We start from the raw sequence: 14,370 nt of genomic DNA, 5'->3' as shown, positions 1-14,370 counted from the left end.
GTTCTTGGGCCATAAACACCAAATAAGGCACCAAAGTGTGCCTAAGTCCTTTACCTAGCCTTAGTTGATGTCTAAACCTTCCCTCACTACTAGAAAAACAGCCTTTTATGACGCTCATTGCGCGTCGTAAAAGGCTCAAACGATGCGCAAATGCGCGTCAAGGAAGGCCCTGTCATAAAGAGAGACGACGCGCTTTTGCACGTCGTCTATAGATGACGCACATTTACGACACGCAATGCGTATCAAGCAAGGCCCTGTCATAAAGGAAGATGACACGCATTCACGTGTCGTAACCTTACGACGCGTGTGTTAATGACACGCAATGCGTATCAAGAAAGCCCCTGTCAAGAAAGGCCATGTCATAAATGAAGATGACACAAATTTTTGCGTATCATAATTTTAAATGTTTAAAAAAAATATTCTTTATAGGTTTACTTATTTTCAAATTAAATTTGTATTTAATCTTTCATAATAGAAAATAAAATATCTTATAAAAAAAATAGAATCCATTGCATAAATTTAATGTCATACAATTCTATTTCTTACAATCTATAAATTTGCATCTAATCTACTATGTACATCAAATTCCATCTAAGTAACTTCACTTGCAGGAGGCATCAACTCCATGCTTCAAATAACCAATAGAATAATAACAAACTGCACCTAGAGTAGACTACCTTCTTTTGGCTCCATTACTTCCCAAAGAGATTGACTCCTTCCACAACACCAGATTGTAATTCTTCCTTATCATTGGTATTGGAAATATCACAGAACTTGGTGTATTCCAAGATAATCTGATATCCTTAGTGCTAGGAGATGTTGGTGGGCATTAACCAATAGACCAATAAGAACTGATGGCGTAAGCAACTAAAGAACATATTAAAAGCATTAATGTAATAAATAATAATTATGAAATTTAATATGTTTAGGTGTTAAAAAAGACCTTGTATTGATGTACGCTTAGTGGGGTTCTACTTATAGTATGGAATGTTGCATTCAGAAAGTGGTGCAAGGGATGAGTTTCTAGTTCAAAGTGACAAGTCTTCCAAAAACACTTCTCTTTGCACAACAACTCTTTGGTTCACAACAGATTAACTGTTAATGCAAAGGTGCTTTAATGGTTACCATTGGGACAAGATTGGTGAAAAGACACTAATCAAGATCCATTCAATATATGTCTCAACATAAAAACTAAACCAAATTCCAATAGGATTATCTGTTGCAACATCCAATCCGATTGAAACTAGCTTTCGAAAAAAAAAAAAAGTTAATTGGCTTCTGAAGAGGGAATATAACAAAAAGAAAATGATTAGTTAAGTACTAAAACTAAAAAAAAAAAAACACACAATCAGACAAAATGAAAAAGGAAATGACCTTACTGAAATGCAGGTGAGAATCTTACAGCTTGCATTATTTCTCTGCACACAACATAATGCTTCTATTTAGTACTTTTATATATAATTGAATGAACTTTGTCTTTATTTTTTATAGGCCCTATTTAGGATAATTAATTGGCCCACGGACCCATGGAATGTATGGGATCTTTTGTTTACCATTTAGATTTATAAATTGTAGCTAGTTCTTTAGGAACTATTTCAAATCTCTAGGATACATGGTTCCAGTTATAGTGTTTCATCGAGATTCCAAGAGGGTCAATTGCTAAATCTTGATGCATTGGATCAACTTTTCCAAATGCAAGAAGTGCATGAGGGGCACTGAAATTCAGTTTAAAAGAAATAATTCAATAAAGATTATGTAACATAATAAAGCTTTTACTTTTATAAAAGTTATGGCATAAAAATACACAACATACCTTCCTGGAACTGAATTGAAGTCACCACAGACTAACATTGGAATATCTGCACTTGCAACTATCTTTTCCAATCCTTTTAACAGTGTGTGAACCTTCAATCTTCACAATTATATAGTTTTTAAGTTTTTAAACAAGAAGAAAAAGTGTATATATACAAACAACAGGAGATACTTATCTTCTTTGGATTCATTTATCTTCGAAAAAATCTACACTAAAAGAAATGTGCCCATGTAAGTTAATGTCAAAATTCCTATGAGGGCAAAATGGTCATAATAATTCAGCACAATCCTAAAGAGTATTTTTTTTCCAAGTGGAAAGTGAATAGATAGATGAAGTGTCACACCTGAACCAGTTCACTAACAAAACAAGAAGGCATGGTCTTAGTAAATCCAATCCAACACGTAAGACCTAAGCCAAGAGGCTCCCCCAAGTCTGACTCACTGCGGTCCATCAGTGCAAAAATTATGGCATGAACAACATTCTCATTGCAGGAACCCACATACACCAAACCCAATGTAATTGCTATGAACAAGATAACATCAAACCTTGCTTTCGGTTCATCAAGAATTTGACTCAGCTTGTCATGGATCTGAAAACGAAAAAACACAACTGTCAGCAATGCTTGTGTGTGTGTGTGTGTGAATTGTCAACAATAAGGAGGACCTACCTGTTCATTCTGGGTACCCGCATATGCAAGGCCCAAACCAGTTATGGCTCCAATTCTAATGGAAGAATTTTCTTTATCCAGATAATCAACAAAAAGTGCCAACACCTGAAACAACCCAACCCAAAATAAAATCACAACCAACAACCAACAACAACAGGTCAGAAAGAAAAAAGAAAATTAAGCACTCACAGGGTCACAATCATTCTTGATACCACAGTTTACAACCCCAACTCCTAACAATGCACCAGCAATCACATGATTATCATTGCTATGAAAGTACTTGTCAATTTGAGCAAGCCCAACATCAACATCCCAAAGGAGGATCATTCCCTAAAATCACATCACAACCAACCAATTTCCTTTCTTCATACAACAACATTCAACTTTAATCATTTATATCAATAACAAATCGCTACAAATGAGCAGTTTTTCAAAGAAGAGCTAAATGCAACTTCCCATTATGATATTATAGTTTGAAAAACCAACCCAATCACAGCAATGAAACTTGGGTAGATTTCCTGTTTATGTAAACCATAGATAGAATTTCAAATACATGATGATATATGGAATAGAAATCCAAAAAATTTCCAATATCAATATTTTATTCAACACTTTATCAAAATTAATACATACAATGTAGATGAACCTTAAGAATAGCTTTCCCAGTTCTATTTAATTGCTTTTTCTACACCCTGAAAAAGACATACCAAAAAAAAGCAAACTATACCCTTGTTAAACTATAACATAACGTTGGGTGCTTGAGGAATAAGCAAAACCACTGAAACAATTTGTAAGAGAATTAAGACAAAATAAACATGATTTTACCCTAATGTGGCCCACTCGATTGCGGTCAAAAAACCTGAAAGCCTGTCATGAACAGGAGATATTTTTTTAAATTTAACAAAAGAATTTATAAAAACTCACAAGAATTACACATTTTAAAGATGAAATACCCGCAAGAGTTCCTTGTTAATGGTAACCGGAGCTTCTTTTTTATTATTCGTGCCCACCTTTCTGTTTTCCTTTTTCTCCTCAACCTGCAACTTGGTGTCTGGATTCACAGTTACTTTAGCAGCAACAACATTCTCTTCTTCAACTTTCACTTTTTCTTCTACATTTTCATACTTAACATCCATGTCAACTTTTTTTCATCCTCTCATTTCTCGTATAAAAAGTACCATAAAATATGAGACTTCACCAATTTTAAAAGCATTTAAATAAAACGCATCAAAATCAGACAATAAAATTCACTCGCCTCGTTCTTGGGACTTGCATCTGCCATTTCTTCATCATCTTCTTCAGGATCTTCTTCTTTTTCTGATTCGTCTTATGCATATCTGTCGAATTACACATTGCTCAATCAATAAACTTATGAAAGTGTGTTGTGCTTTTCTTTATTTTACATAGATACTAAAACCGGTAATTGGAGGAAATAGTTTTTTTAGACTGACAAATGGGTATAATGGTTTGCTTACTGAAAAATATTTAAAACACTTTGGAAAAGGGTAGAAATATAATTTTTTTTACCTAAGATGTATTTCTCGTTGAAAAACCCAGCTCCACGAGGATTATAACCACATGTAAACCAAGAAAATTTGTAAGTAACTGAGAGGGATATTAAAAATAAATATGAATTATATTTTATTAAGTAATAAAGAGAAGCTAATCTCCCCCTTTCAATTTCAATACTTTTTGTAAATTGTAATAATATTTAACAAGTTAATCATTTATGACATTTAAGAAAATTATAAATTGCCATAATTATTGGATTAATGTTCCATGAAAAGCTCATAAGCTTTAAGAACTTACTTGGATTAATGTTCCATGAAAAGCTCATAAGCTTTCTGGCATTTTTGTCACCGGAGGCGGTGGCAGTGGCGGCTCAGATGTTTCAACTGTCTGTGCGTGGGAAATCACAGGTGGTGTTAATTGTTCCAAAGTCTCAGTTGTCTCTGTGCTTGTAACAGGAAGTGAGGTTGAATTCTCTAAAGTTTCAGTTGTCTGTATCTCCATTATTGCATACACCTAGAAAAAAAGGTCACAATCATCATTGTGGAACATCTTAACAACATATATAGAACATTCATGTACAAAATGATCAAAATGGAGAGGAGAGGAATTAAGAACAAAAAAGTATTGCAAGTCAACCCAAAAAAGCACATAAACATGATTAATGAATGATACAATGTATGCACAAATCCAAACTAAATTGACTTTTTTGACCCCTTTGCAGATTCTAACTACCCCTGTAAGAACCTCTACATGCCTGCTTCCTCCGAAGCCCTGCACGCCCAACTATGGGAGGAAGAAGATTACCCAATCCCATCGTCTCCCTAAATCACTCCAAACCCTAACCCCTAATTCATGAATTTAATTGTGGGATTAATTTTGTATTTACAAGAACATAGAGAGGAAGAAGATGAACACAAAAGTAAATACATACCGTTTAATCTTTTTCTCCTTCTTCAGCCTTGAGTTTCGAAAATCATCCACCTCTTCATCCTCTTACCCTATAAGTGACAAACAGAATATGGCTGTTATTGCTGCAGGTTCCAAACTTTGAAGATCCTTGGAAAAATCAAGAACTTTAGGTAGTTTCTCAGCAAGCACCTACACGCATATCCACCATGATTCACAAAAGTTGAAAACAAGATGATTTTCTTTATACTTTTTACTTTTACTAAAATAAAAGGAAGAGAAATAAAATAAATACCTTAGAAAGATAATGCCTAAGTGTCATTCTATGTTCCTTGCACGTGTGTTTGTAAGTTTCAATAGGCTATCCAACCTGAACCCAATCGCAGACCCTAAAACAAAATCAATTTTTATATTTCTGTGAGTATAAAAAGTCAAAGTCAAAGATCATAGTCAAAGTCAAACTTAACTCACCTCTTGCAGTCCCTTGATTCAATGCATTTCCTAATGAAAGAATTGTTTGCATGACTCTCTTCAATTTAGCAGAACTCCTGGCCTGATACAAACACCATCAACATTAATTAGTTATATATATATATATCAATAAATTAATAACTAATTAACTAATTTTAGAAAAAAAATCTTTAATTCTTTAAGACCAATTACTTGCCAATTGTAGAGAAAAATGATTTATCACCCTATTCATCTACAAACACTAAACGAAAAGTGCTAATGATTGTGCTAGCTGCAGTCAGAATCCCACTCATACTAAACAGATTAATGTTGGATAAATCCATTGGGCATGGGCCCATCACAGATAGGGCACCTTCACCTACTTACATTCTTCACTCCACTGCTTTAATATTCCTGTTTCTGAAGAAAAGTGTAAAATTGAATCACTTTAAAGCATAAACAACAACTATATTGTCTAGGGATATTGTATGCCATGTCCTTCTTTCAACTTAAATATTGTATGTATCCTCATCATTTTGGGTGAAAGAATGGCATATGAATAAAAATGGTGTGCTTATAGATGATATGATTAGGGATGCAGGAAGAGTTGGCAAACAATACTTTGTAGTTGGTATAATTTGTATCATAAAAAACAAAACTAGGAACTTAAGGGTTCGGTAGGTGAATCTTGACCAACTAACAGAGTGTTCAATCCTTGTTTTTCATAAACAGGAAAAGAAACTTTCAAGTTTCAAGTACAATACACCCCACACAATCCATGTTTAACAATTATCAAGTTATGGAAAACCCTACTAGTTTGCAGAAATCAAATCGTTATAAACAACTTAACAGCTGACAATTTAAAGCAACATTTAACACTATCATCAAGATGAAGGTCCATGTCATCGAATCTGGCATTCAAGATAATATATTATTAGGATGAACGAATAAAATGGCTTTAATTACCATCAATTAAAGAGAAAAGAAACCTGAAGGGCAGGATTTCATCTATATAGTGAAAAGTTCGCCCAAGAACAACAAATATGATAGTCATTATCCTGATAATTCATAATAAACAAAATACATATATTATATTGTCACATGTATAATTTGAAATATAGCTTACTATATATGTGTATCACTTACCCAATTGCACAAAATGTCCCCAAGAAGACAACTGCAGTAGAGTTCCGAGCTGCTAAAACTACCTAAAAAGAGTAATGGGGGGAAAAATTTGTGATTAAAACTTTTTTTTGATAATATAATTTGAGAAAAATTAGTAAGATTTAGTTTACATGTACTACTTACTAGAGTAGTTGAGGTGAAGTTATGAAATCATCCAAATACCCTCTCATCAGTTCTTCCAATCCCCTCTCATATGAGAACCCTCGTTCTCAAAATCTAACCAGGCATCTGTAGTGATTTCAGGCTTCTTTAGCAGATGTGGTCAAACATAGGTCATTTTGTCACCAACTTTACCCACCTTAATTTGGCGCCCTTTGGATCCGAAACGAAGCTTTGTTCCATACTGAAGATGAACGAGAAATCTTCATAAGGCAACTCCAAGTCACTCAAACATTATTGATTTAAGTGCCAATAATCACATGATTAATTTCAAGATGTGCAATTTAAACACCCCTAGCATACGGATACTATATACAGATAAGAAACAAAAGATATTTTGAAAGCTTTTAGTAGAATAACAGAAAATTAGATAAACTTTGTGAAAAAATTGATCATTTATGCCTAATTAAGACCGCAAATTGCCCCAAGACGGAACACACAATTGAAAAATGAATGAAATTTACAAATATTTTTAGGAGGAATAAAAAGGAAACGATAAAAACCTTTTAGCTCTATTGGGAGTAATCACGATGAGAACTGACCAGTTTATCAGGTGCAAGTGCATTCTTTGAATTATGTAACATTAGCAACATGGAATCCCATCCGGACAAGACACATACGAATATTGTACAAATGATGTCCCATTGATATGAACCTTACTAACGAAGGATTTCTAGTTTGGGTTGTACTATATATGAGAGCCTTCTATAAGACCTTTTACAAACAGCTAGAGGGATCTTAGTTATATGCCTGCAAAGAATTTATCATACATTTGTTAATTCTACATTTAAGAATCCAACGGCATAAAATAGTTTTAGTTTTTTTATTTTTAAATTTCAAATGAAAATTGATGTGGTTTGTAATGAAAAATGTATATTATCAGCATCAAAATTGAATTTTTAGCAAGGATGAGGGGAAGAAAAACCCCTAGATTAGAAGATGAAGAACATTGAGTAAAAAAGATGATTCATTGCCTATATTGAAAAACACTTACCAGAGAGATGAAAGCATAATTGAAGTGGAAAATTTATCTACTCGGTTTATGGCCCTGTCTTTGATTATCATGTGGGATTTCGTGCATGTCCTCATTTGAAGGGAATAATACTGTGTAATCCCTCTTCCTTCCCTTCAACAATCAAATGCCAAAAATCAACAATAATACATCGAGGTTGAAAAAACACAAAAATCAAAAGCAACTGAAACATATATCTCCGAATAAATTAAGGAGGGAAAATTGTTGATGTTCAAAAACAATATATTTATTTACCAGAGGAAAACTGGAAAAGTAATTAAAATTAAGTATAAAGGGTAAGAAAACACCTATCGCTAGCATCCTCTATGGTTTTAAATTTCTCCATCAACTTCAATGTTACATAAAACGATTGGCACCCTAAAACAAGAAAAAGAAAAAATGCCATGACGGTGAAGAAGACAAATCTGGATGAACAAGAGAACGAATTTGTGCAGAAATGCAAAAAATAAAATAGAACTATTTAGGGTTCGTACCAAAGTAGTCTAGGCCTACTTAAGGATCAAAGTGTTGCAAGGAAAAGGGTGGAGAAGAAAACAGGGTACCGGCCACTACCGGGGAATCGTTGTTGGAAACAGTGTTGAGAGTTAGTAGTAGTTTTTTGAATGGAGAAAATATTGGAGGCGAAGCTGGTATACTGAGGTAACCCTACCCAAGGAAATATGAATTCACCTTGAATCTTATCCAGAACAGATTTGGATTCGATTCCGCCATGTGTGATGCTTCAGGACCGACACAGGCATTGGGCAGTGCAACATGGTGGTGGATGAAGCGTTCGTCGATAGGGCCGGTGTGCCGCCACTGTGTGAGGCCAAAAGAGACGGTGGGTGTTGGGGGCAGTGGTGATGGGTTAGGGCAGAGACGAAGGATGTGAGATATGAGAGAATGAAAGTCCCCGTGACGTTCTTGAAAAAAAAAGCCCTAGTTTTGGTACCCATTTTGTAATAGGAACGCGCATTTAAAAATTATAAAGCGACATGGTGCACAGGACACGCGCTTATGATGGGTGTCTTCCGTGTTTTATTTTTATTTTTTTCTGACAGAAATTCTAGGGCGCCCAAAAATGCGCGTACTAAATCCTTCAAAATATTTGAGAGATAACATTATTTTTACGTCACACACTTTTGCGAATCGTAGATCTGTGCGCGTCATAAATTGCGCGTCATTAAAGGCCTTTTTTCTAGTAGTGCCTTGATGTGTTTAAACCTTCCCTTGATGTGTTTAAGCCTTGAAAAACACCAAAGTCCAACATTATTATGTGTTTACGGTTTGGGGATCTCCCAAAACCATAAACACCCTAAAGTGATTTTAATTGGGCCATATTCCTTCCTTAGGCCTAAAAAAACTAACCTAGACAATTACTTTGATGAGTTAAGGACTTGAAAACATGGCAATACCATTTTCCATATGGGTTTACGGTAGTAAACCCAAAGGAAAATGACCATGAGGCCGTAAACTCCTCCAAGGAGTGTAGTAATGCCCTAATCCCTTCCAAAGGCCTAACCACCAAGTAGAAATGCTTCAAAGGACTTGTAAAACCTCAAAAAAACTTATGGTCATAAAGTGTAGAGTTTACGACCATAAACCCTTGAGTTTACTGCTGTAAATTCCTTGGGTAATAGTCATTAAAACCGTAAACTCCAAAGGAGTTTACCCTTGGACCCCAAACACTTTAGCCATGACCTACAACAACTTAGATGCCATCCTTAGGGCTAATAACACCTATGTAAGGTGTTTAGCATGTTCTAGGAGGTCTTATCATGATCAATTAGTAGTTTAAAACTAATTGGGTACATATATGTGTGATTATATGTTAACTAGGATCACAGAGTGTGTTCAGGACTTCACTTGACATCTAGCAATCCTACATCTTCTATACATCCGTACCACTCACATCAGTTGAGTTCATACCCCTTAATCAATGTTTTAAATGATTTTAAATGCGTTAGGGGGGGGGGGAATACAAGTAGAAAACAACATGTTATTAAATCACTCATATGTATTTATAACTGTGTTTTCATCCAGCAGATTTCACACACTTCAAAATGTGATGCATGAAATGGTTTTCTATCTTAAAAATACATTGGTAGCAAAAGTATTATGTTTGAAATGTTTATTAAAATGACATCAAGTCATTGTTAATTATTGTTCAAAACTCTTAGATGTTTTACAAAACCATTTTTACCTTCTTGAACAAAACTATATCTATACACTTATGTTCTTATATATGTATTGATGTTATAGTTTTTAGCCTTCATTTAGTTTCCCACCTTGTTGTGTAGAAAGGGTGTATAAACCTGCTTGGACAATAAATTACCTTCCAGTTAAAATATTATAGGGATAGTTAGGAGATCCATAACATTATTCCTATTACAAGGAATTACAACAGAGTCAGTTCATTCATGAGTCTATACTATACATTACATGTCACATGAATATGTCTACATAGATGCGCTAACATGAATACATTTACATATATACATTTATTTGTATGCACTTACATGGATTCTTGTACCTAGATTCACTAGGATGATTTACTAGTACATTATGTGTAAATTGTCCTGCCTATTCCAGTGCAACGGGATGTCTAGACGGGACTAACCATTCCAGAACCCACCTGTTAGCAACAATAATAGATGAACATCTACGGATTTCTACGATTATTAGTTATATTAGGGGTACCTTTATAGGACTAACTATTACTTTAGCCTACTGTTCGCTACAGAGGTAAATGACCATCTACGAATGCCTATAGTTAATACTTACATTAGGAGTAGCTTTACGGGACTAACCATTCCTTAAACCTGCTGCAGCGACAGAGGAAACTTGAACAATCTACGGATGTTCAAAGGTTATACATTTCGCTAGTCGCGATGTCGTGTTAATCCTAATACAAAAGGATAACACTTACATGATTCTATTTTTCCTATTACTTTATTTTGTGATACATTCACATAAATGATGAGATAGACTAAGTACTGTTAGTAATAGTCAAAAAGAAGGAAAAACCATCTTTGTTACAGCAAAACACACAGGTGTTGGTAGAAGACTACTTTCAAAACATTCGGGTCTTAGTAGAAGACTACATTTTATACTAGTAGGAAATATGGGATCTTCTAGGGTTTTTCATAGTTATATCATTTGATTCATTCAAAGATTTACATGGCATTCATAACAGCTTTCCAAAACAAGACAATGACACTTAAATACTTATGAATTCACCAGCTTTAGGCTGATAGTCGCTTTCAACATAACTTGTATTCTCAGGTCACCAGTAGACAGGTAAGATGGCCAGGTCTTGAGAAGACGGAGCACAGACAAGACTCGTCTTTTATGTTGATTACATATTTTGGTGTCTAATTACATACAAAGAACACACATGTATTAATACTTTACTTTTAATGCAATGGATGATGTTGTTGCTTGTTTACTACTTTACACTGTTGTGATACTATACATGACGTCCTCCACCCCGGAACGTTTCCGCCATTCTTGGTTTTGGGGTGTGACACACCACCCATGAGTTTACGGCCGTAAGCTCATAGGGATATGGTCTTTGGACCGTAAGCACCCTAAGGGCTTACTCTTGAAGAGTAAACTCCTTATCTAGGCCCTACACATCCTTACATGCAACCCAGATCACTCCTAACACTTGAAATAAAGCGTTTTCACGTCTCGTAGTGTATTGTTTACTTATTTGATAGTTTAAAGTCTAATTAGATACAAATATGTATCTCTTCATATTACATAGGAACCTCGCGTGTGTTCAAGCCCCGAACTAACACTTAGCATCCAACCGACACATTTCTCGTCCGGTGAGTTCATACCCCTACACTTTTTCCGTGTTTTCAATGTTTTCAGGGGGGAATACAAGCAAAAGTACAAGAATATCTTGCACTCAAACTTATTATTTCGATTGAAATGTTTTATATCCCGTATGCTTTTAACACTGGAAACCATTTTAACCAACCGTTTGACTTGCAGAGTTAGTTTTCAAACGAATTGCAAAACTCATTATAAAATGTTATAATTTATGTTATATTTTATAATTTACGAAGGAATCATGTTAAGTATAAAACAGGATTATTACTAATATCATACGCCTTTGGATGTCACCAGAGCTTCGAAAATATAGGTAATGTACTTCTTTGAGTGCCACTAGAGCTTCGAAATTTACGTCTAATATACGCCTTTGGATGTCACTGGAGCTTCGAAAATACAGCCAATGTATGTCTTTGAGTGTCTCCAGAGCTTCGAAAATTCGTCTAATACCCGCCTCTGAGTAAAACCAGAGTTTCGAAAATACGTCTAAAACCTGCCTTTGGATGTCACTGGAGCTTCGAAAATACAGCCAACGTACGTCTTTGAGTGTCTCCAGAGCTTCGAAAGTTCGTCTAATATCCGCCTCTGATTAAAACCAGAGTTTCGAAAATACGTCTAAAACCTGCCTTTGGATGTCACCAGAACTTCGAAAATACAACCAGTGTACGTCTATGAGTGTCACCAAAGCTTCAAAATTTTGTCTATTAATAAATTCCTATGAGCAAAATTAGAGTTTCGAAAATAAAATTCATGTTAAGTATAGTAGATATTCGACATTCGTATATAGGATAACCAGGCTTTTCGGAAACCAGATCTAGTGACCTTTAACTTTAAATCCAGCTCTTGTGACGGAAGGAGGATACAAGGTAGTTTTCTTATGAGATGATTTTGCGACTTACTCAAGGAGGTGGTTCAGGGTGGCTCAGTAAGAGGAGTGGCAGAGGGAGGTGGTTCTGGAAGAGGAGAGGCAGATAAATGTGGTTTTCGATGAACGAACACACAAACAATGGTAAAAAAAGGATGTTATTAGAAGATCTGAAGCGAGTGAAGAGCTAGTGTTCAAACGATGGTATGTTGACCGTTTTGGTCATTTTTCAGGGGAAAACTGGCGGAGATGTGACGTTACTCCTATGGTGCTTTGACGGCCTTGGTGGTTGTGACAAACCGTAATTTATTCCGTCACTGTAACCTGTTCCCGTTAATAAAACCATTCGTATTCGAATTTTTCCATTAACTTTTGGTTTAAATTAATTAAATTCGGTCATTTTATTATGACCTCATGAGTGTCCAAACCCATTAGAAAATCATAAAAATACCCTCGTTATTTATTTGGAAAATTTTAGTTACGACTAAGTCGTAATTACGACAATTTAATCGGGTAAAATTTTAAACCCCGTTTAACGTCGGTATCGAGTAGATTTCCACCGGGTCTCAACCTCAAGCCTTATATAAAGGATGAGTGAACTTCAAATTAGCTTTTTACCACCCCCCATTTTCAGAAAACAAACCGCTTATGAAAGGGAAACTTGTTCATTTTCAGAAAACAAGCCGCTTATGAACTCACCAGCTTTTTGCTGATTTTCAAACTGCTTGTATTTTCTGGTTCACGTTAGATAGGTACCCCGCGATCTTTTGGAGAAGTCGGAGCGTATAGAAGTCTCGTTTGTATTTTTGTTTAAATGATGTATACGTATAAAACTTGTATGACTTGTTTTAAAACAAATGTAAATACTTCTATGTAATGTAATGGTTGTTTTTACTACGCTTACTATGTACATTGGTTGTGCTACTTTACATGACGTTCTCCGCCCGAAATGTTTCCGCCATCGGTTTCGGGGTGTGATAGTGGTGTAGCTCGTCGGAGTTATGAGACCAGGGAGGATTATAATAGAGTGAGTAGGGTATAGAAGTATTGAAATTTTACATTTCTTTTATTTAATTATTTTAATGAAATTGAATTTTTTTAATAGATGGTCCAAAATTGTTTTCAAAATAAATATTGTTCTCATTTGAACATGCACACACACACATAAACACACACACACACACACACATATATATATATATATATATATATATATATATATATATATTTATATTGAATTATAGATGGATTGGAGTTATTGGATGTACGGGATGAAACGTTCAGACATTAGATACTTGGCATGTTTGGCCGATTTTCTAAAAGCTACAGAGGAGATCGCTTTCATGAAAAAAAAATATGTATAAGTCGAAGCAATAATTACCAAAGTCGGTAGGGCATGCACTAGAGAAATCACTGAGAGAACTTGAAGGCTAGGGAGCAAGTTTCAAACTCGGAACATGATTGTGAATAGGGAGATATAAATGCCTTTGGTTTAATTCTCTGCTTTTTTTTGGTAGCGATGGAGGTGGATTCACGATTGCCTTCCTTCCACCTGACCTGTGACTTTCCAGGTTTTGGTGTTTAATTTAGCCACTGTCTACTCCTACAATATCCCAAAAAAAATCCTATTTAACCTCAAATCAATTGGTTCGTACTAAAAAATGCATAAATCAACAGAGCTAGAGTTTACCTCACAACCGAAATCAAAGAACAAATGTTGTACTCACCTTAGCTCTCTTTATATGTCTCTTTTGGCCCTGATTGTATAGAGATAGAAACAAAAATGAATTGTTCTTTTCCAGTCACCAAAAACAAACAAACAATTAATGACTGCTAATCCAAGATGAAGAAGAAGTTTGATTTATGGGTTGAATGGATTCAGGGATTCAATACCCATTTGCTCCAAACACACAATCGATTGTATGTGTGCAATCTCTTTGTTGAATATAGTTTGGGTCCGC

General features: G+C 35.0%; 1 protein-coding gene across 19 annotated transcripts; it reads right to left on the bottom strand.

Moving 5' to 3' along the window:
- Positions 1–488: 488 nt before the first annotated feature.
- On the bottom strand, positions 489–8,602 carry LOC145043254 (26S proteasome non-ATPase regulatory subunit 2 homolog A-like). 19 transcript variants are annotated; one of them, XM_078991843.1, is made up of 26 exons: positions 8,199–8,600; positions 8,013–8,082; positions 7,687–7,818; positions 7,196–7,442; positions 6,657–6,876; positions 6,495–6,556; positions 6,338–6,406; positions 5,370–5,451; positions 5,194–5,287; positions 4,924–5,090; positions 4,290–4,505; positions 4,008–4,037; positions 3,736–3,817; positions 3,434–3,591; positions 3,306–3,347; positions 3,114–3,172; positions 2,967–2,998; positions 2,670–2,810; positions 2,481–2,585; positions 2,359–2,402; positions 2,157–2,253; positions 1,814–2,019; positions 1,554–1,715; positions 1,375–1,418; positions 944–1,095; positions 489–867 (listed from the first exon to the last, which is right to left on the bottom strand). In XM_078991843.1, the coding sequence occupies exons 18-22, from the start codon at positions 2,805–2,807 to the stop codon at positions 1,921–1,923; spliced, it is 483 nt and encodes a 160-aa protein (XP_078847969.1). In that variant the 5' UTR covers positions 2,808–2,810; positions 2,967–2,998; positions 3,114–3,172; positions 3,306–3,347; positions 3,434–3,591; positions 3,736–3,817; positions 4,008–4,037; positions 4,290–4,505; positions 4,924–5,090; positions 5,194–5,287; positions 5,370–5,451; positions 6,338–6,406; positions 6,495–6,556; positions 6,657–6,876; positions 7,196–7,442; positions 7,687–7,818; positions 8,013–8,082; positions 8,199–8,600; the 3' UTR covers positions 489–867; positions 944–1,095; positions 1,375–1,418; positions 1,554–1,715; positions 1,814–1,920. The 19 variants fall into 19 exon arrangements, with proteins under 19 accessions (XP_078847969.1, XP_078847968.1, XP_078847979.1 ...); XM_078991842.1 differs by having other exon boundaries at positions 3,434–3,817; positions 6,657–6,761; positions 6,832–6,876; XM_078991853.1 differs by having other exon boundaries at positions 1,814–2,024; positions 3,434–3,817; positions 8,199–8,602.
- Between the last annotated feature and the right edge of the window lie 5,768 nt (positions 8,603–14,370).

Source organism: Lactuca saligna, chromosome 4, assembly GCF_052625555.1.
Source record: "Lactuca saligna cultivar CGN05327 chromosome 4, ASM5262555v1, whole genome shotgun sequence".
NCBI classification, from domain to species: domain Eukaryota; kingdom Viridiplantae; phylum Streptophyta; class Magnoliopsida; order Asterales; family Asteraceae; genus Lactuca; species Lactuca saligna.
Note: the sequence above shows the minus strand (reverse complement) of the source record. Positions and strands in the feature narration are given on the sequence as shown.